Source organism: Triturus cristatus, chromosome 3_1, assembly GCF_964204655.1.
Source record: "Triturus cristatus chromosome 3_1, aTriCri1.1, whole genome shotgun sequence".
NCBI lineage: Eukaryota > Metazoa > Chordata > Amphibia > Caudata > Salamandridae > Triturus > Triturus cristatus.
In genome coordinates, this window is record NC_140583.1 from 856561831 (window position 1) to 856584103 (window position 22273).

Below are 22273 nucleotides of genomic sequence, written 5' to 3' on the forward strand. Positions count from 1 at the left end.
TTTACTGTGATTGACCTTTGTCAAGCATTCTTTTCGATACCCCTCCACGAGGAAAGCCAATATTTATTTTCTTTCCAGCTGGAAGACCGTGTGTTAACGTGGTGTCGTATTCCTCAAGGGTATTCAGAGAGTCCATAGATCTTTAATCAGATATTGAAAAAGAATATTGAGAGTCTTGTATTGCTGCAGAGCTCAGTCCTCGTGCAATACATTGATGAACTCCTTATTGCATCAGAAACGGAGGATGCTTGCAGGATCGACACAATTGCCCTACTGAATCATTTGGCAGAGAATGGACATAAGGGTGCCGATTACGATCCGGTAAAAACCGGGTACGAACCGTCGGTCGGAGAGTTTTCTCCGTCCGACTCGTACCCGGTCGGAAAACTTCACAAACATGGAATCACGATTCGCACGGAAACACTGACCGACGAAAATATACGTACGAATGTGATCCGGGAATGCTGCGACGTGACGTCGGGACGCTTTCAAGTAGCGTTTCACGACCCAGATAGTACGATTCGAACCGACAGCAGTCCGGACGGCGATATTTTCACGGCACCCAAAAAGTGCCGGAAAAGCGAAGTACGGCGCGAAACGACCAGAGTAGGTGGCCCGGTATGCGCCGACCCCCCCAGCCCCCGTATGTACGCGCCGACCCCCCCCCCAGCCCCCGTATGTACGCGCGGATCCCCCCCGCCCCCATATGTACGTGTCGTACCCCCGTGTATGTACACCCGTGTATGTTCGAGTCGTACCCCCACCCGTGTATGTACACCCGTGTACGTGTCGTACCCCCCGTGTATGTACACCCATGTACGTTCGAGTCGTACCCCCACCCGTGTATGTACACCCGTGTACGTGTCGTACCCCCGTGTATGTACACCCGTGTACGTTCGAGTCGTACCCCCACCCGTGTATGTACACCCGTGCACGTGTTGTACCCCCCCATGTATGTACACCCGTGTATGTTCGAGTCGTACCCCCACCCATGTATGTACACCCGTGCATGTGTCGTACCCCCGTGTATGTACACCCGTGTACGTTCGAGTCGTACCCCCACCCGTGTATGTACACCCGTGTACGTGTCGTACCCCCCGTGTATGTACACCCGTGTACGTTCGAGTCGTACCCCCACCCGTGTATGTACACCCGTGTACGTGTCGTACCCCCCGTGTATGTACACCCGTGTACGTTTGAGTCATACCCCCACCCGTGTATGTACACCCGTGTACGTGTCGTACCCCCGTGTATGTACACCCGTGTACGTTCGAGTCGTACCCCCACCCGTGTATGTACACACGTGTATGTGTCGTACCCCCGTGTATGTACACCCGTGTACGTTCGAGTCGTACCCCCACCCGTGTATGTACGCGCTGGGGGTACGCACCGTACATACACGGGTGGGGGTACGACTCGAACGTACACGGGTGTACATACACGGGGGGGTACGACACGTACACGGGTGTACATACACGGGGGTACGACACGTACACGGGTGTACATACACGGGTGGGGGTACGACTCGAATGTACACGGGTGTACATACATGGGTGGGGGTACAACTCGAACGTACACGGGTGTACATACACGGGGGGTACGACACGTACATACGGGGGCGGGGGGGTCGGCGCGTACATACGGGGGCTGGGGGGGGGGGGGGTCGGCGCGTACATACGGGGGCTGGGGGGGGGGTCGGCGCTTATGCGGGCACATGTCTCCATGGTTGCTATGGGAGTTCGGTGCAGACGGTGTTTTTTCCATACGGTTGTAACATCGGACGCACGGGATGGATCGTAATTCCGCGGTCGGACTTCACTTTTCACATTAGTACGGTAAATCGTCCGAGGACGTGTCGGACACATTTTCCGACCCGAGGACGTGTGGGGAATAATTCCCAATGCGATTCGTATGGACTTTTTCCCATGCGATTCGTAGTTGGCAGTTTGTACGGCACTTGTACGATTCGTACGGTAAAAAGACCGGATACGAGTCGTACGGGGAATTTTTTTGCCGGATCGTAATCGGCACCCATGTGTCTCCAAACAAGTTGCAGTACTATTTGAGTGAGGTATAGTACTTGGGTCATCGAATTGAGAAAGGCAAGAGAAAGGTGTCATCCGACCGAATTGAAGCGATCATGAAAATGACTGTACCTACTACTCAGATGGAAGTAAGAATGTTCCTGGGGATGGTTAGCTACTGTCGCCAATGGATTCCCAATTTCTCTCTGAAGGCGAAGCCTTTGCAAAGGCTGACGCACAAGGATGTGAGTGATCCGGTACCATGGGACCATGACTGTTTGGTGGCTTTACTGGAGTTGAGAGAAGGTCTGTGCCGTGCTCCGGATCTGGGAATGACTGACTACAACAAGTCTTTTTCATTGTTCTGTTGTGAGCGAGAAGGTTGCGCATTGTCAGTCTTGTCTCATGGTCACGGAGGTGTCCGTAGACCAGTTGCCTATTTATTAATTTATTTATTTATTTTTAATATTTGTAAAGCGCTGCATTTACCCGTAGGCGTCTTGGCGCTAAAAACCAATAATGACAAGGAAATGCGAGGTGGTACAACCAGTTAAATGAACAGATGTGAGAGAAAAAGAAGAGAGGTTACTGAACGAACAACCAGGTTTTCAAGAGTTTGCGGAATTGAAGCAGTGTAACACTTTGTCTGATGTTAAGGGGTAAGGTGTTCCAGAGTCTGGGGGCCGCCACCAAAAAGCGTCGGTCACCCCAGCTAACTGTTTTGGTGCGAGGGACGACCAGTTGACTGAGAGTAGCTGATCTTAAAACTCTTGTGGGTTTGTAAGATTGTAGTTGGTCTCTTAAAAAATGAGGTCCTTGATTATTAATTGTTTTGAATACTATGCAGAGTGATTTGAAATGAATTCGTTTTTGTACAGTAAGCCAATGAAGATCTTTTATATCTTTGGAAATGGGTTCAAACTTTGTTTTACCGGTAAGAAGACGAGCTGCCGCATTTTGAATAGTTTGGAGTTTTGCAATTACTCTGGATTGAGCATTGAGAAGTAGCCCATTGCAATAGTCCAAAGATGAGAGGACCAGGGCAGAAACCAGTGTCTTGATGGCGGAGTCAGGGAGAAAAAGGTCGTATTTTCCGGATCATTTTTAACTTCATGTGTGCTGTAGATACTGTTTTGTTAGCGTGGTTCATGAAGTTTAGTCCATCATCAAAGATGACACCAAGGTTCCTATTTCTCAGCTACTTTACATCCAGTAGCTTCAGCGTTGCCTGTATGTCTCAAATCCGTTGCTGAAACCGGTGTCAGCATTGAAAGATGTGAAAGCATTGTCACGGGTCACCCTTTGATAGTCCATGTTCCGCATTCTGTCGAACTGTTGATGACGAGGACTAAAACACAGCACCTGACAAACAATAGACTCACACACTACGAGCAAGTCATACTTGCTGCGAAGAATGTGACTCTGAGGAGGTGTTCTGTTTTTAAATCCTGCTACACTAATGCCATTGCCAAATGTAGATGATGAAGATTGTGAAGCCCATGACTGTCTCGATGTGACTGAACTTTGCACCAAACCGAGACCCGACGTGTTAATGAACCTCTGCCTGACCCTGACGAGATCTTCTTTGTCAACGGTTTAAGAGACAATGTTGGTCAATTGAGAGCAGCATTTACCGTGTGTACCATTACCAGAGTGGTTGAAGCTGCTTGCTGAGAAGTGGCCGAAATCATTGCCCTGACTCGTGCCTGTTTAGCAGCTGATCAGATCCGAATTACCATCTACACTGACAGCCAGTATGGGTTCGGTGTGGTTCATGATTTCAGACAGCTATGGTCTCAGAGGGGTTACATGACATCATCTGGATCTCCCATTAGAAATGGAGAATATGTGAGACAGTTGTTGGAAGCGTTGCAATGTCCTAAAGAAATCGCTGTTGTGAAGTGTGCGGCACATGGGAAGGGGACTGACTTTGTTTCTCTTGGTAACAAAACAAGTACGCGGATGAAGTTGCACGTTTTTGCGCTGAACAAGGGTGTATATTTACTGGAGATTACACAGGAGAGAGCCAAGAAAGAACCGAGCTCAGCATGATGTTAGCCATGGCAGACACTTGGGAGGAACTCAAGCGCCTGCAAGGAGAAGTTTCAAAGCAGGAAAAGGATGTGTGTATCAAATCAGGATGGAGAAAGGAGATATTGACGTTTGGGTTTCAAGTGATGGTCGAGCAGTGTTACCAGGGGACCTACTGAGTCCAATGGCAAGACAGATTCATGGTGCTGTGCACCTTGGAAGGGTTGCAATGGTGCGAGTGTTCAGACAGTTGTGGTACAACCCACGATTTCGTACGGTTGCTGAAGCAGTGTGTCAGAGGTGTGTTACTTGTCAACAGATGAATGCTGGGAAGAAAACCGTGGTTACATTGAGTCACATTGGGAGGTCGTGGGGACCTTTCAATAGAATGCAGTTAGATTTCATCGAGATGCCTAAGTGCAATGGATTGAGGTACATTCTAGTGGTGGTGTGTGTTTTCTCATGGTGGGTGGAAGCTTACCCCACATGAAGGTGTGACACCCTCACAGTAGTGAAGCTGCTATTGAGGGAGTTGATTCCCAGGTTCAGTTTTCCAACCTCGTTGGAGTCGGATAGAGGAACACACTTCCACAGCGAGATCATGAAGTTCCTTTGCGCTGCTTTAAATGTTGATCAGAGACTCCATTGTAGCTATCGACCAGAGGCTTCTGGGATAGTGGAGCAGATTAATGCAACACGGATGGCAAAAGTGTGTTCACCTTCATCTTTGAAGTGGCCTGATGCATTGCCCTTGGTGTTGATGAGTGTTCGCAGTGTCCCAGATAGAAGAATTGGTCTATCCCCGCATGAAATCCTTAGGGGAGGGCGATGCGATTGCCAGCAGTACCAGCCACAGCTTTGATAAACATCACTGATGACTTAATCCTTGATTACTGCAAAGGACTGGCTGATGTGGTCTGTTCTGTGTCTCAGCAGGTGCAAGCTGCCGCCGTTCCAGCTTCAAGTGATCTATGCCACGACCTATACCCGGGTGATTGGGTGCTTGTCCGCAAGCACGTGAGGAAGAGCTGCCTGGATGCTCGGTGTCAAGGCCCTTATCAAGTGATACTGGTAACGAACACAGCAGTGAAGTGCAGAGGATTGCCAAACTGGGTGCATGCCTCCCACACCCGCAGAGTTTCAGCACCCTTGGAAGAAACAGCTCCTCTCACAAATGAAAATCCAGCGTGGCAGCAGGGCCACGAGAGGGGACAAGTCAAGCTGTGAGGGTTGCTGACGAAGCTGGTTGCTCACCAGATCAGGCTGAGGAGGGCTACGCTACACACAGCCCAGATATTGACTCTGAAGAGTAGGGTCACGTTGTGAGTGGTACAGAGTCAGACTCAGTGGAAGGATGTGGTGCGCAGAGTGTTCGTGAGGAAAGCAGAAGGGCTAGATGGGCAGAAGAATTGTGGCCTGAGAGACAGAGAAGGTTGAGTCTGAGACTGGTTACTGAAAGAGATCTTGCCCTTGTGTCCGAGACCTCTGAATCGGAAGTGAGTGAAGAAGAGCAAGCTCAAGGAGGTTTGAGAAGGTCAAGAAGGACAAGAGTGCCTTGCCAGAGATACGTTGCCCCGGAGTGGACTTACGCAGTAGATGATGCCGGGAGTAGTGAGTTCCGGGAGGCTGAGGTCCGTGAAAGTGATCAGCAGGAATCCTCTACTGAAAATCTATGTGGGACTGCTAGTTCCAGACCTTGAAATAGAGGGGGTGTTGACGATCACAGTTCAGAAACCTCCAGTTTTGAGCAAGGTGCGAATCCTGATATTGCACAGATTAGTTTTCCCAACGTTCGAATTTGAACCACCACCTCACCAAATGATAGATGTTCGTCTTGAAATTTTGCATCAAGTTTTAGCTGCGATTGGATCTGAACTTATTGTTGATTGTGAATGAACTGTATCGTGTAAATAAGAACTTTAAAAACGATAACCTAGGCCCGAGAGGAAGAAGAAGACATTTAGGGACTTTCCGTAGAAGAAGAAAGAGGGCTAAGGAAGTCTTTTGGACTGTGTGACTAAATAACTAAAGTACTGTAAAGGGAATTTCCAGCACTTCCAAAGTGGTGTTTGAACTGGTTAAACAACAATCTGTGGTGGAGAAAAGACTCTAAGTGTTTGTTTGTTGAAAAACCAAACCGACAACGAGAATGGAGGTTAGAAATCCAAACCGTAGGTCCAAATGAATAATAGGCACATTTATTGTAGGGGTGATAGTTTCTATAGTCGTAGTTATCATAGTATTATTTTCTATTCCACATGAGGTAGAAGTCACAGAGGTGAAAGGAACACCTACACCAAGTACTTCTAGCAAGAAGGAGGATATCATAGAAGCTGAAAAGGCTATGATTGATCAGAATAATCGTAGATTGCATGTAGATTTGTCTAGAGGTGATTTTAAGCTTAATGCGTATGCCAAGCTGCTATATGAGTATGTTGAGGCGATGAATGCGAAAGATTGTTATGTGTGTATGCAATTGCCTGCCTCAGTGGATGAGGGTATTAAATATCACCATCTTCCACTGACATATGGGATTTCACGTAGTTTATTGCTTAGTATGTTCTATGGAAGAGGTCGTTATGAGTATTTCTTTTCCAATTATGATGCAGTGCTTTCAGAGGTACCAGCTTACAAGCACATGAACACGTATGATTATTACACACAGGAAGATAGGATTGGGAAGTATTTCATACCGACTACAACGTTAGATACAGAGTATGTCCATTGACATAATCTGACCTGCTCACTAACGGGTGTAGAGAAGAAATTCGTAGATCAAGTAGAAGATAGATATAGACACCTAACACAAACACGTAACACTGGATAAAGTCCAGTAGATTGGACAGAGGAGGAGAGAGCTCACCGAGCAAAGGGTAGTTATGGCCCGATAGCATTGGATCTTGTGCAGAACGGGAAGCTGTGTGTGAAACGTGTACAGACCTATTATAAGGTCTATGTTTTCACTATGGACGAGTCAGCAAAGAACTTTTTGCAAGGTCCTGTACAAGTGGTGCCAACAGTATACTATGTGTGTGTAAAGAATGCTTATGTGAGATTGCCTGCGAATTGGTATGGTACTTGCTATTTGGGAATTATTTTCCCCAAAATATACCACACAGAGGAGCTAGAACATTTAGAAGGTGAAAAGCATTCTAGAGTGAGGAGAGATGTGAGTGCAGGAGCAGTGATTGGAGATATCTTTGGAGCAGCAATACCAAGTTTGGGAGTGATTCTGAATGATGTGAAGATTAGAAGGTTGGCAACTGTTGTTGACAAATTGTCGACTAATATAGCTAAGGCGCTGATACTTGTGGATGGAGAGATGTTGTCGATAAGGACGATGGTGATGCAAAACCGTCTTGCTTTAGATGTCTTATTGGCAAAAGAGGGCGGAGTCTGTAAAATGTTGAAGGTTCAAGAGTGCTGTACTTATATACCAGATAACAGTAAAGTACTGGAGAAATATATAAGTAACATCACTGTGATCCATCATGAGATCCAGGATCTGACTGAGGAGGGTGTTTGGGAAAAAGTTGGTAAAGGATTTGGTAGAGTGGGAAATTGGTTTACAAGCCTGGGTAAAGGTATTCTTGGTTACATTCTGAAGCCTATTATTATCATTGTGGTTTGTGTGGTTTGCCTGTGGGGATTTGCTAGAGCTTATCAGTGGTACAAGGCGAACCAAGTCAAAAGGTCCCTTAGGGAGCAACATATAAGGATGGCTAGACTGCAGGACAGTCACTATGAGAATATCAAGAACCTAGAGAAGTTCCCACAGGGAAGGATGACTACGAGCTCTGTTTCGGTTGGTTCTTTCTCCAGGGAGTTGTGATTTTGGTGATGACACTAATCATCAGAGGGGGGAACTAATAGAGCGTCATGATGTTCCGAAATTTTTAGGGGTGCATCATAATCATGTATAGTCCGCATCCGCTTATCTATTTGTGTGTTATACTAAAAGGTGATTATTAGAAACGTGGAGTCATAACGAATTGTGTAAATGTAATGTTAGAAAATTATTTTGTGACATTCGAGAAAGGTAAAATGGCATTTAAATGGAATTATGTACCTTTCAATACTTATTGCAAATGCTAAATGAAGTAGTTCATATGTAATGAAATGCATTGGAATTAAACGTGCACCATATTAAAGTCGCATATGTTGAAATGATTAATTGTGCTTAAACGTAATGAAATGTAGAGCTTGCATATGTAATGTTTATTAATGTTTGATTCTTGATGTGTAAAGGCCTCATTCACATTTTAATTTGGAAGGCCTATTCATATTTCTTATGTTAGCTGAATTTTGTAGGCCTAAAATGTACTTTCCCTGGTAAAATCACTCATTTAAAGGTAGTCAGCGAAATTCATGTGCGTGAAAGGATGTTCGGTTCTCAAGCTTCTGTTGCAGGTGCAAGGACACTGTCCTCGTTAGTTAAGACTAATGCTTTTGTTTTAGCAGTTAGGTATGGAGGAGATCATTTGTTACACTGTCTCTAGGAATGTTGATAATTGGGAGCTGATACTTTCTGCGCTGAAGGAGCCAGAGACCCAAGGACATCCCAACCGTTGCTGGACGAAGTACAGGTTTTGGTGGAAAATTACCTACGAAAGGTGCCTGGCCAGAAGAGGCGTTTCAGAGGCGTGTTCTACTAATTGTACATTTTGTATTAGGGACAGTGCCCCGAAGGTTGAGGGAGCAGAGGGCCGAAGCGAGCAGGTGTTAGCGAGGAACAGAGAGAGTCTTTAGAGACTCAGAAGGAAGGGATCGATTCTTGGAAGGAAGACTTAGAACAAATCTGTAGTTTCGGCTACTGACAGTTACAAAGTGAGTGTACTTCTTAGGAAGTCTTCACGAGCTGACACCTTTTCTTGATCTTGTCTGGGGAGATGCTAAGTAGGGATGTCACATTAGTGATAGCGTAAGGACAGATTAATGGATTTCTTCACAGGTTTTAATGAAGACTGATTTAGACATTGGAGCAGTTATTGCTTGTTTAAATTTTTTGAGTTTCTTTTTCTTTTTATGCTTCACCGGATTAGACTGGTGCGTAGGATGAATTTTGTATTAGTGCCCATGTATTTCTTTAACGTCGTCATGAGGTGCTTGTATGTTCAGTTATTTTTGGCTTTGTAATAAATCCCCTAAATCTTAATTCGGAGTCAGTGATCCTTTCTGAGTCTGAATTATTTGGTCCATTGGTTTAGCTTTGAATGAATTGGTTTCCTCCCCTTTACACTTCACAGCAGGTAAGAAAGGTCTAGCCGGCGGGGGATTCTTAGAAGCGTTAAGATAAGAGAAGATAAGAATCCGGCGTTATCACTCCTACTCATAAATACTTGGATGACTTGGCCCCATAGTCAGCTGCTAGCTTCTTAATCAGACAGTTTGGTTCCCAAACAACCTTTTCGGAACTTTAGTGTTTAAGATAACTTTGATCACATATGTACTTCTGGTATATGGGGCAGCACCTTATTGTTTGGTATCATTACAACAATGTACATAAATGGCAGAAGCACTGAAATAGGAAGGCACAGTGGCATCAGCGCTCTTTATCAGTACATAATTATTTTGTTACAACAGACGATGCACACGCCTGACTGACAGTGTGAAATGTCATATTTGTTTCACCGAGTAAGGCGTAACTGGGTAACCCTATAATCCTCAGAACCTGGGTCTATTAAACTGTACAAACAGCAATTGGTCTGTCAGGCTAATTCTGAACATTCCACAGATGTCTCCTCGGAGGCCATCACTGTGTCCTTGTGCAGTGATCAATCCCTAGAAATCACACAACTTTATTGAGTTTTGGGATCTTTGTTAGATAATGTAATGACAGAAATTAAAACAGGTGCTCCACATAACACAAGAAAGTAAAATGATGCTGTGCTCGTGAGTTGTGACAATGGAGAAAAGTGAGGAAATAGCGCAAAAGATCTTCAGATCAGTTCCTGGCTGCATAATTGAAATACGTTTCAAATGACAACTCTGAACTTGTACATTTGCTCATTGACAACAAGCGTAGTTTACATCACTCAGTGCAGTCCAAGCATCCATTTACAAGGCGTTGACGTTTTGACCTGTAAAATTAAAATGTATATAGCCAGGTCTTCATCAGGACAGGAGCTAGAGGATGCACCCTCCAGTTAGTGGAATGAATACCGCTACCTAATTTACAGTTGAAGCACAATTAATCACCTCACGCGACTGGTAAGAAATTCAGGGTCAGAAGATCCCCAAAGTGATCTGGTGATTGCTCTACTCGTTAGTGGACGCAAGGTTTTTTATGTGATAATTTTGAGGGTCTGGCGGATGTTAAGAACATGCTCTGTAGGGTTGGCCACTTAATAATCAACTTGCAAATCAGCAGCAAAAAAGTTGCAATATATTGTTCCTACCTTTTCGGTTTTGTCCACTTTGCAAAATTTGTAAAAAATGTGTGGGCTCTTCCCTGTATTGGTAGTTCTACAGCACTTCAGAGGGTATTTCGAAGTGTATTTACGAACTGACATTTCTGTCTGTGAGATGAAAGATGGTATTCTCATGACTTAGTTATATATGTGTCATAAGACGGAATAGATCTTTTTTGCAGTGCTGTTTGCAAAGCCTCCCTTTCCTGTTAGGCAAGTTGGGTACTTTGTTCCATTGCAAGCGGCAAGTGGAGTAGGTCTTGTTTGACCATTGTCTCTAGGGTGATAGGGATCATCATACTGGTGTAACGATTCCCACTTTTAAGACTATAGTAGTGGGGTACAAGTACTGGGACACCTGGAGACTAGTACAGTTGTGTTTTTAGTTTGGGATATCGTCATACATTTCATCCTACAGTTTTGAGGATTGTTAGCAAAAAAGAAAAATCAGGCTTTCTGAAGAAAACAAAGTGTGGAGACATAATCCTGTAGTTGGGTCAAAGATGAGGAGCTTATGGGAGGGATTGCTGATCAGTGAAAAATGATGAAATGTGGGCATTGGAATTTGCAGTACCCAGTGTTACTCCTCTTAGGAGTACTTTGTATCCCTTCTGCCTTGTATTGCCACTCGTTAGAGTACTCTATACCCATCCATCAGAGATCCTCTCTTACTCTCCCATGCTTCCCCGTAACAATTCTATCACTCAAGCCATTACTCCTCCCATTGAGCTACTCGCCAGGCACACAATAGTTGCTTTAAGTCACAACCATGCTTGAGGCTATGGTGTTTCTGGTCCCAGGTCTTGGTTCTGTGCATCATCTGAATGTTGTAGCTGGTTCACAGAAATCACAGATAAAGGATGAAGTAAAGTCCTCCAGGACATCTAAGTATGGCAGATTCTTTGAAAACTCTGCACTACAATTGTGTGTCACATCATGAAATTAGTAACTTTATGACTTGCATAATCATTAAATTCAAGAACAGAAAAGAAGTAACAAAACAGGAGAGTTGTTCAGAATTAATGAATTTAATATTAAAGGAAAAATTATTTGAGATAATGAGAGCCTTCCTCAGAAAAAATGCAATTATCCTGGGCTGGGACTTTAACTCATTATCTGCAAAGCCACTTCCACTGCTGCTTGCTCGTTGTTCTTATTCCCCTCCTATGCTTTTACAGGGATGTGTAATGATATATTAACCACGATACCTCTTTTCCACACGAGTGTCCTTGTCTTCTATTTTTTCCTCACTTTCCTTACAGTATGTCTGCCAGTTTTGTCATATTTTACAGATTTTCAAGCTGTGCCTGTTTTCACTTTTACTTTTATTTACCCTTCTTACCTTTATTTACCCTTTTCTCCTTACCTATTTTCTTCCCTCTCGTCATTTTCCTTCAGTCACCCCCCTTTTTAGTTCCTTCCCGGTGTGGCCACTATATAAATAGCAAAAGAATACTAAACCAAGGGTATTTTTCTTGGTTTGCAAAATGCCACTTCTTTTTAGGTCTCACTGCAGACCTATTCATCCAATATAGACTTAAAGTGGGCTTTGTGACCATCCCTTAGTCATGATTCAGTGTTGTTTGTCTATCTACATTCCCTGCTACTGGTTTGATGGCTTTTCTCCCTATTTTAATCTCACCCAATGAAAATTCCGGTCTCATTGTGTTTCAACTGGATAACTTGTAGCCTTCCACTGCTGACGTCCGACCATTCTTTGGAGGGCACAAAGGGCTATCTTCTCTCTGTCTCTTAATGCTTCTTGTTCTTGACTAACCCTTTTTTTTTTTTTTTAACCCTTTTTTTTAAAATAAACAATTAGGCTTCCCCAAACACCTCATGCTCCTCCCAAAACACGTCACATTTTAAGTGCCATCTGCCTCTCTATGTCAAGACTCAGGGAAATAACTATGCATTGCAAACCAGGAAGCAGTCTCTACTATACTCTCCTTTCCAACTGACACACAGTCACACACACACACACACACAAGCACAAGGGTAGGAATTGGAAACTATGTATAACTGGGCAGTTGATGTTGAAATGATAGACCAGACCTTTTATGAACTTTGAGTTATTCACTACTATGTTATGTATTCACTTCTGGGTTGGCACGAGCAGTAAGAGCATTTTTGTTTTGAAGTGGCATGGCAATGATTTGTTTGGTTGTGTGGATGTTTTGCTTCCCTGTCAGTTTGACAACCGGCTTGCAATTTTTCCACTTTGTTGCTTTCTTACCCCACCAGTTCCTATGTATCTAATGGTTAGAGTGCAGCAGAATGCTCTCTTTTTGGTTGATTGTGGGGCCTACTGAAATGTATTTGCTGCTAGTTACATCACTCCTCAGAGTCCAAGGGTTCACTGCTAGTTGCAGATTGGCGCGAGGGCTCATCATTGGCTTATCTACCCTGGAGCTCAGTAAGCCATGGAAGCTATTTCCTGCGTGAATTATACTTACTCATTCCTGCATTTGTGCCAAGTTTCAGTTGATGTGCTGATTAAGACTAACCCTGCCATTGAACCTTTCCAATTTGATAGCTTGTTCCTGTGTCTCATTCCCTACATTTGCTTTCCCCTCACATAAAAGCATGGTGTTTTCCCTAGTAGGACATATTTCTAGATATCAGGAGGATAAACAGGGGTGCTGGGTCTATAGCTTTTCCCCAAGCCTGATACAGTAGAAACGATGAGCCATCTTAAAATGCTTTTCAAGCCATTGCAAGATGTCCTACCAGTTGTGTGTATGAGTACCAGCCATCTTCGATTGTCTTTTCGTATATTTTAAGAAAATCATTTCAAGATGGCCTATGTGTGTGCAAGGATCTGAAGGTAACAACATGTAATGATTTTTCTTAAAAGCCATTTCAAGATGGCTGCTGCACATGGATGCAATGGATATCTTGGAATGCATTTTCTTTTGTTGTAAAATTCATCCTGAGATGGGTACACATGCATGGCAGACATTTGGAAAAATTAAAACAAGCCATTAGGTTTCACAAGGAAGACTCTTTGGCTTTGCCAATGGTTGTTTTAAAATGTCCTATAACTGGTGGAATTTAAGAGGTTTTGGGCACTGTTTTCCTATACAGTCAAGATGCAGGATTCAATACAGGTTTATCAAATTGTCATCAATTGTAATTCCTCAATTTAGGATGCCACAATGCTGGAGATTCACCAATCTAGGTTTGTCAGACTGCATTTCTCTAACTTGTGTTTTCTCCAAGTTCACATACTCCCCTGTTAGCTGGTGAAGCCTCTCTTGAGATTGAAGACTCTGGCATCACGTTTTTTTAACATTCTTGCACAGTTAGAGCAAGTAAGAGTCGCGTCACCAGTTTTGTTAAAAAAAATATTTACATATTCCATATTTTTCAAGAACAGACTACCTGGAACTAACTCAGGGGTCATCTCTCATTCCATTTTCAGACACAAATCAATTTATCTTCATTTTCATTCATCCTGGAGATAAAACAATTCAAATACCATAAGAAAAGGTTGACAAAAGCTTATATGAATAACAACGAAAAGAGTGGAAATTCCTTTATGAGTGACAGTCCTCTCATATCGAATACTTCCTCAATACAAGCTAGTGATGTGTTCGTATTGTTTATTATACTCTGCAACGACTGGATAAGAAATATCCAAACAATAATAGTGCCCATTCTATAGACCATCAGACTATTGGAATTTGAAAATATATATTTGTGGTGCTGTCTGGTAATACCATTTGGGACCGAGGTATTTGGATATACAATTTCAAGTTAAAAGTGAGGTGCCATCAAATGATAGACTTGCTTTCATATGTTGCAGAAAGCGCACTTTCCTGGATTCAGTAGAGGAGTGGCTAGTGCCTCGATTGCTATCTGCAGGGGATTCAAGAAAACAAGGCCTCTGGTAGGTCTGGGTATGTAAATGAAGTCTATTGAGAATGTAAAGGAACATCTGTATAACCATTACGATCGTTTAGAGATTACCTGGAAAATCAAGGGGTATTCAAAGAATCTATAGATGAATTATAAGAGATCAATCCATTTTTAGATAATAAATTCTAATGTTGTTTTTAAGTAGTGATTAAAAATCTGGCCTTGTTTGTTATACTACTGGTGACATTTTCTGAAGTACTATGGTTTTATTTGGTTCTCCTCTATTAAAAAAGATCAATGAGAAAATGATTTTCAAGTAGATTGGACATTATATCCGAAAGCTGCACTCCACGACTCTGAACTCATAGTACTTCTATAAAGTGAGTCTGCATAAGGCTTGGAGTGCTGGTTGTGTATGCAACCTGGTGTTAAACTCAACACTCCTTGAGTCACCTTACTTAACTGCATCTTGGTAGCTCTCTTGGAGAGCCGTGCCTACCATGGAAGTTCTCCATCTCCTGACGCCTCTGGAGGACATAGCGCATGCATGCAAATTGAACATCGGATGTTCTCCATCTGCATATTTCACTGTGGGGGTAAATACATGCCCTAAAACACAAGTCACAATTGACTCTCCAGTGGAAATTAGTACATTCTCTGACCTTTAGAGAATAGAGGTTCTCTCACAGGATCTTTTTAACGATCACGGCTCGCAATGGAGCATGGAAACTGTAAAGTGCAGTTGATAGTGCAATATATATTTGATCGAACAGTCACTTAACTAGCAAGTGAAGCTGAAGTAAAATCAGACCATCAATTCATCTGAAGCGTGGGCCAGTCGCAGGTTTGCTCCAGGACTAACCTGGATGAAGAACGTACTTGAGACCACGCTGACGCCTATCCTGGTTGTCATTTCAGAAGTGAGACATTTTTAATCAAGTCTGAGTAACTCTATAATTACTCTCGTGTGGTATTTTTGTTTTCAGTTAATTGTTAGGGCTATCACATAAGGAGATGTTTGTCTAAATAATTAGGTTGATGATAAAAGCGGTCTATGCGTCTTTAATTTGCAACCAGTAAGATGACGTGTTCTAGATGTTGGCACCATATTTAATAATCTATTTGTATTATTGTCAGTTATATTTTCATAAATGAAATTTTGCACAACAAACTAAAGCACTACCAACACAGATCTGTTTATGAGATATGGCCAGTGTCACCGACAATTAAAAACACCGTTAACACAAAACTGATTATGTGTTGCGGACCTTGTGCCAAAGCACATTCTTTTTTAAAGAAAGAAGCAACCAAGTGCAAACCTGCAGTTGTTAAACCCTCTTAAACGGGAAAAAACGAAAAGAAAGAACTGGAAGGTGACTAGAAGAGGGAGCAAGTGAGGGTTGGGGAAAAAAACACCGACAAGTGGAAAGAGGAGTAGGTGGGAGCAAAGGAGGAGCTGGGTGGGGGATGAAATAAAAAAAAATACATTAAATGCTGAGCAATACAGAGAGGGGACAGGCACACGTGGAGCGAGATTCAGGGTGATATGAGCAGCACATAGACTGCAGGGGGGCAGGGTTGTGAGGGAGAAGCAGCTTGCACACCAACTCACCAAAACGCCAGGGATGGCACAAGTGGCATCACACTCAGTTTGAGCTACACTTTCACTCACACACATGACTACACATGCACACACATGCACACTTACACGCACACTCTCACATAAACAACTCTCACCCACAACATACATTCAAAAGCATTTTTTACATATCTCAGCTGCTAGAGAGTTATATTTCAGCTAATTGAACTCCATTTTTATTACACTAACATTGAAAAATATAATATATTTATATATCATCCAGTATTAGTCTAATAAATTAATTGACAGAAAACAAAGAGGGTGCAACCCCAACTGACATACATAAGGATGAGCTGCCACAGTGTTCCTGGCACTGATTTTGCCACCTCTGAGGCCAGGGATCGCAAAGGTAGTGCCAGGAGTTGCGAGGGGCAAGCTGTGACCCCTGTGGTCCCCTAAATGACGTCCCTGAGAAGCAGCACTTGGAGTGTTGAAAGAATAAGGAAAATGTAGTCCCCTGATATGGAGCTGTAGAATATTCCACATAATCCAACCTAATGAATGGTAAAAAGCTATGCTCCAGCGGGGAGACGAACACAAAAAGAGGAAGGAAAGCTATAAAGAAAGATGCAAAGAAATAGGATTGACAAGACAATCAGCCAACTGTAAGCAATTGGCTGCCTGTAGGTGAGACTTAAAAATCACATGATAGCAACAACAATGTGATATATTCCTCATGTGGTTCTTTTGGACGTAATCAGATTTCTCATTGGCTGAATGTGAACTTCTCTAGCACAAAGGGTCATAAATCCGAGCCAATCAGAGTCTTCGAAATCAAATAATGAGGAAGCCATAATGTAAAATCAAAGGAAGTAGGGACAACATCGGCAGGAGTTGCCTGAAAAGGAAAAAAATACACCTTAGATCTAGCAAAGAGAGCACTCCTGATATGTGTAGAGGTCTGGGAAAAACTGGGCAGCTTCCTAATAGTAATCTAGTGCAATAATATTCTAGACCTCACCACATTGAGCCTGAGTCGGGAACAACGTTGTACCTGCTATGGGTAAAAAATTTAGGAACAGAAAATATTAGTCATGCAAAATGTGAGCTTCATGTATGTTTATCACTACATCTTCATACCATCCCCCTACACAATGTAGATTTTAAGCAAGGCCTAGGAGCTGATGACATTTTTACTTCACCCATGTTGCTGGGGGAAGTAATGATGTTCTGCTTGGCTGAAGGCTATCGCTCGCCCAGGCTGAAATGTAAGCTAAGAAGAGCTGTAAGAATATGGGGGACGGCAGCATTGAAATTGGGTAGGTGGACAGAGTAAATGGCTAAAACATGACTTCGTTGGAGGAAGGGGGGATGGTCATACCTGGACTTTGCTGGGGGAAGGCGGAGAATGGCTGCTATGGAACCATGCTTGGGAAGAGGAGGATGTTCACAGAGAAACTTTGCTGTGTGGGGGGGGGGGGGTGGAATTCCTAGGAGGACATTGTGGGAAGAGTAGAGGAGTCAATTGCTGCAGCGAGCCGTGGGAGGGGAATGGCTGCTGTGGGACGTTGCTTGGAAAGACAAGACTGGTCACAGCCGGACTTCGTGTGTGTGGGGGGTTAAGTAATGGCCAATTTGGGGCATTGCTGGTGGAGAAGAGGAGACAATGCCTGCAGCAGAACCTGGCATGTGAAGAGGAGAATGGTCACAGAGGGACCTGACTGTGTGTATGTGAGGGAATTCCCCGGAGGGCATTGAGGGAATTGGAGGGGGAAAATGGCTGCAGTGTTGGCTGGAAGAAGATTGGCTGCAATGGGACTTTGAAGGGGCAAAGCTTAAGCATGATTTTGTTTTCCTTTGAGGATGGCCCTCACAGTAGGCGATGGGGCAGTTGCCACATTGCTCTGGTGCCTGATGTCCTGAGGAGCCTCTATAGACAGTTTTCTCATGAACATAAAGGATAACTGAAGCTGTTCCTTCTCTTTTTTCAAGTACATGAGCTGTGATCTCACAAACTAAGAAATATGTGTCACAAGATTGATCGTCAGAAGACTTTGCAAACCCCTAGCATACTCCTAGAAATCAGGACATTGCTTATGTAAAATACTATCCGAAACCATATGGTTTTATACCCCACCATAGCACACCACACCGAACTATACTATACCACATCATACCATACTATACTATTTTGTCATATACACACCACTTTGAACCGTCATATGATCTATATAATACCAACCTGTAAAAATGACATCATATCCAAAATGCTTCATGCAGTACACTACACTATTAAAAAAAACCATACCAAACAGTGACAAACCATACCACACCATAACATAGCAAAAAAAAAAAGTTTGATACTGCTTCACTCACTTAAGCTTTGGTTATGGGTTAGAAAGTTGAAAAACTCTTGATCAGCGTAGCCCAACATCAGGAGCAATTACCTTCATGGACCATACTGACACTACCAGAAGCATTGCGCAGTAAAGCAGAAATGAACGACTCTTGTTATTATAAATGGGCCAAGCACAATTATTGTTCAACAATAGAATCTAAAATGTAGACTGGTTTGCAATTATTTTTGCCTATAACACATTCCTTTAAATTAGGCTGAAACCATGAACGTCAATTCACCAAAATGTCAGGGGCAGCGGAAGTGACATCGCACCCCATTTGACCTTTACTTTGACTCACACACACATGCTTAGATATGCTAACAAATTCACACACTCTTGCACACATAAACGCACTCTCACCCGCAAGCATACATACAACATACATTTAACAGCATTTCTAACTTACCTTAGCTTCCAGATAGGGTCAAATTCCAGCTAATATACTCCATTTTTTTTATTACACTACTATTAATAAAAATTGGCAGAAACCAGGCAAGCGGGGATCCAACCAGCATCCATTAGGAAGAGCTGTCCCAGTGTACCAGGCACTGATTTTGCCACCTCTGAGACCAGGGGTCACAAAAGCAGTGCCAGCGGTAGCAAGGGGCAAGCCAGAGGTCGCAGCTGCGACTCCTGTTGACCCCTAAATGACGTCCATGGCTAAAACCCACGTTGGAATTCCTCAAATACTAACAAAGTAATTAGTTATGCATATATCATACACTCCCGTTGAAGGCAGCTCTTTGATTGGTGCTCATAGACTAATGTATATATGTATTTTCTATTTCTGTTGTGCAAACCTAACCAAAAGAGCACTTTACAGAGTCAAAGACAAATATACATCACATTCTAAAAATCACAGATGCAGATCGGAAGCAAGAGGGAACGGATAACAACTGTGAAAACTATAAGAAATTGCAAGTGAGCTAATTATGTCACATATATTTCACGCATTTAACTGGAAAGGATATTGTGCCATCAAAACTGGGCAGAGTTGACTATTTGGCATAAAAACACAGTGCATCATAACAAAATCGTCTAAAACAGGATCTGAAAAGAGAAAAATTATGGTAGAAAAATCATTAATGACAACATCTTGCTGATATTCAGTGCTAGAAATAGAAAGAAACTGCAATCAGGGATCCCATATATTTGGGGGTCATAAGGAAGCAGCAGAAAGGAGGTGTAACTATGAGTGATAGAGTCATGAGAAGTGGGGACCCACAGTCAAATTATTCATTTATATTGTTAAAGTCTCTGCCCAAAAGAAATTGGCAACCAGGACAAATGTGGTAGGAAGGGTCTTATTTCGAGTTTGGGGAAATGGATACTCCCTTACAGTGCTAGATGCTATAATGCATGTGTAATATGCCGGACAGGATATCCGCCATGTTTGTGATGGAGTATCCCGCCCGGCAAACTCTAAATAAGATCCATAATTCTTTTTGATCTTTTTGGTCACAAACAGGTTGCATTTCAAAATATCTTATAGGGTTAAAAACCTTTTTCGGAGATCTTTGTGTACCAGCAAGTTCCATGGTTTAATAGCAGTGAGTTAACTGTAGATTAATGCACTTGCTGGAGGGGAGATCAGCGTGTAGGCTGGTAACAGGGCTAACACATCATAAAAAAGCATAGCGAGATAATGCACCTGCTACAAACCACAGACTGTAAGATGTAGGTGCGAGAAAATACTTTATGTAGAAAGCTCATTGGCTCACTTCTTTTTATGGAGAGATCTTTATGTCACTTACGGGTCACCAGTTACAATCATTATAATTAAGGCTCCCGGTTTTCCTTTCTTACCGATTTTTACAGATAATTACAGATAGAAAATAAAGTGTTTCCTGTCTGTATTTATTTTAAAAAGCGGAAAAATACAGAAAATTGTGATTCTTGTGGGTGACTCTTCATGCTGTTTTTTGTGATTTCTAGGACCACAGCTGAGCAGGTAGGCAGCATGGGAAGTTAAATATTTGATGAGATTTCCCTAAATGCAGGTGTATAGTAACATACATTTGTATTATAATGCTCATATTTACCTGTAGGTGTAGTGTTTTGCTATATTTGGCTGTTTAATTTGCTAAAACGTGACAAGCAGCAGAGTGCATGTTTATCAATTAGATAAATGTAGAAATATGCCATTTTATGACTCCATATATCCACAAAAAACAATATAAATATGGATAAATACTAATAAGATGGGCAAAAAATAAATATGGGTAAATACAGACGAAAATGTTAAAAAAAAAAATACCACAAAACAGGGAGCCCTAATTATAATACAGCACAGTAAGTTATGAACCAGCATCAAGGAGCTGCATGCAAACTGTAATACACAGTTTATAACTTTATTGTTTTTATTTAATCTCTTGTTATTCTAAAGTTGCTCAAATTGGTTCTTTTGAGTAGCAATAAACACTTATCACTATGCTGTATAAATGGCTATAAATAAAGGGCCAGATGTCCAAAGACATTTGTAAAATTACAGGGTTTGTGATCACAATGTGACTTTAAGTAAATATTAAACCCATTTTGCGTGACAGAAATAGCACATCTGCCTAAACAATATTAATTTGGCAGGTCAAGTCAAGTCAATCAAGCTTTATCAGGTGCATATATACAACCATAAAAGCATTCTAATAAAAAAAGGATTACATCCCTAGTAATCATTAAAAGTAAACTAAAAAGATTTTTCTTACATACAGGCATTCCATCTACAATCTCTATACAAGCTACTTTTCCAATATCGATCACAGTTACCATCATATTATAACAAAGAAACAATTGATTATACAAGAAAATGTTGTTGTTACAAAATTAAGTTAAAATCATTAATAAAATAAGCATATACAAACATTTTAATCCATACAAATATTAAAAACATCTTTACCCTATAAAAACTAAATTTATAATAACTTAGACTCAAGGACTGGGGACAGTGCTTGTTCCAATTTTTCGTATTTGTTTAGCTTATATAAACATAGGTGATAAAGTGCGATTTTCCATAATCGTTTAGCTTATATAGGCAAAGGTAATAAAGTGCAAAAAGTGCAAGGCGATGACTAATATCAGGATGAGAATTATAGTCCTTCATGTGTTCAAACGTCATGATTCTCATACGTTAAGGCTTCTAAATGAGAATGATCCTTTCTTCTATTGATTGCCATTTGTATAAAAACAATAACTGCATTTCTAATTTTATCATTTTCCAAACTACAGATAGAATTAAAACATGTTTATGATAATATAGGTTATTATCTAAAAAAAAGTGGTTTTAACACGGATTTCCGAATGTCCCGATAAAAACTACAAAAATTAATTAATGCAGCGTGGACTGAGGGGACTTTCCTTCACAAGGACAGTTTGGAAGGTTATGACTCCACTTTCCCGATCTGGGGAAAGCTATTAGGTAGTGTAAGGAGCCCATCCTTAGCCTGGTTAAATAGAATCTATGCTGGATGTTTCTTAGGTATGGTTGAATGCCCGCCAATAGTGGGCGCTCACAGTAAGATTTGACACTAAGTTTTAAACCAGATTCATTAACTCTTGCACGTTCCCTAGAAATGACTAGCCTTGTCTTAAAGTCTCTTTTCCTATAAACCTAGATGGACAATGGCTAATGAAGATCAGAGTCCACCTTACACTCTTTTAAAAGATTGTGAATATACTCTAGCCAGGGGATATTCCTGCTATGATCAAGGGCAAAGCAATACATAATTATATCCTTAGTAAACTTAGTTTCATCTTTCGTCCAGATTCCATGCCAAAAAGTAAGTGCTGCCATGCTTATGAAATCACTAATGTAAGGTGCACACAGCTCTTTATGAACTATGTATGAGGCAGTGGAACTTGGGACTGCCAACACCCTTTTTAAGAATTTGTTTTCCTGGGTTTGTAACAGAGTTGTGTTAGTCATCCCCCAAATGGCTACTCCATAGCATTCACCTGTTATGCACTTGCTCCTAT

At 42.1% G+C, this 22273-nt stretch overlaps 1 protein-coding gene across 3 annotated transcripts in view; it reads right to left on the minus strand.

Annotated features, from left to right (window-relative positions):
• The window catches only part of RAPGEF4 (Rap guanine nucleotide exchange factor 4), a 1002526-nt gene that overhangs the window by 228373 nt on the left and 751880 nt on the right, over window positions 1-22273 (minus strand). For all 3 annotated transcript variants that reach the window (XM_085645283.1, XM_085645282.1, XM_085645284.1), the window contains one exon: window positions 19276-19354. In XM_085645283.1, the coding sequence (XP_085501409.1) occupies window positions 19276-19354 (79 nt within the window). The remainder of the gene's footprint in view (window positions 1-19275; window positions 19355-22273) is intronic.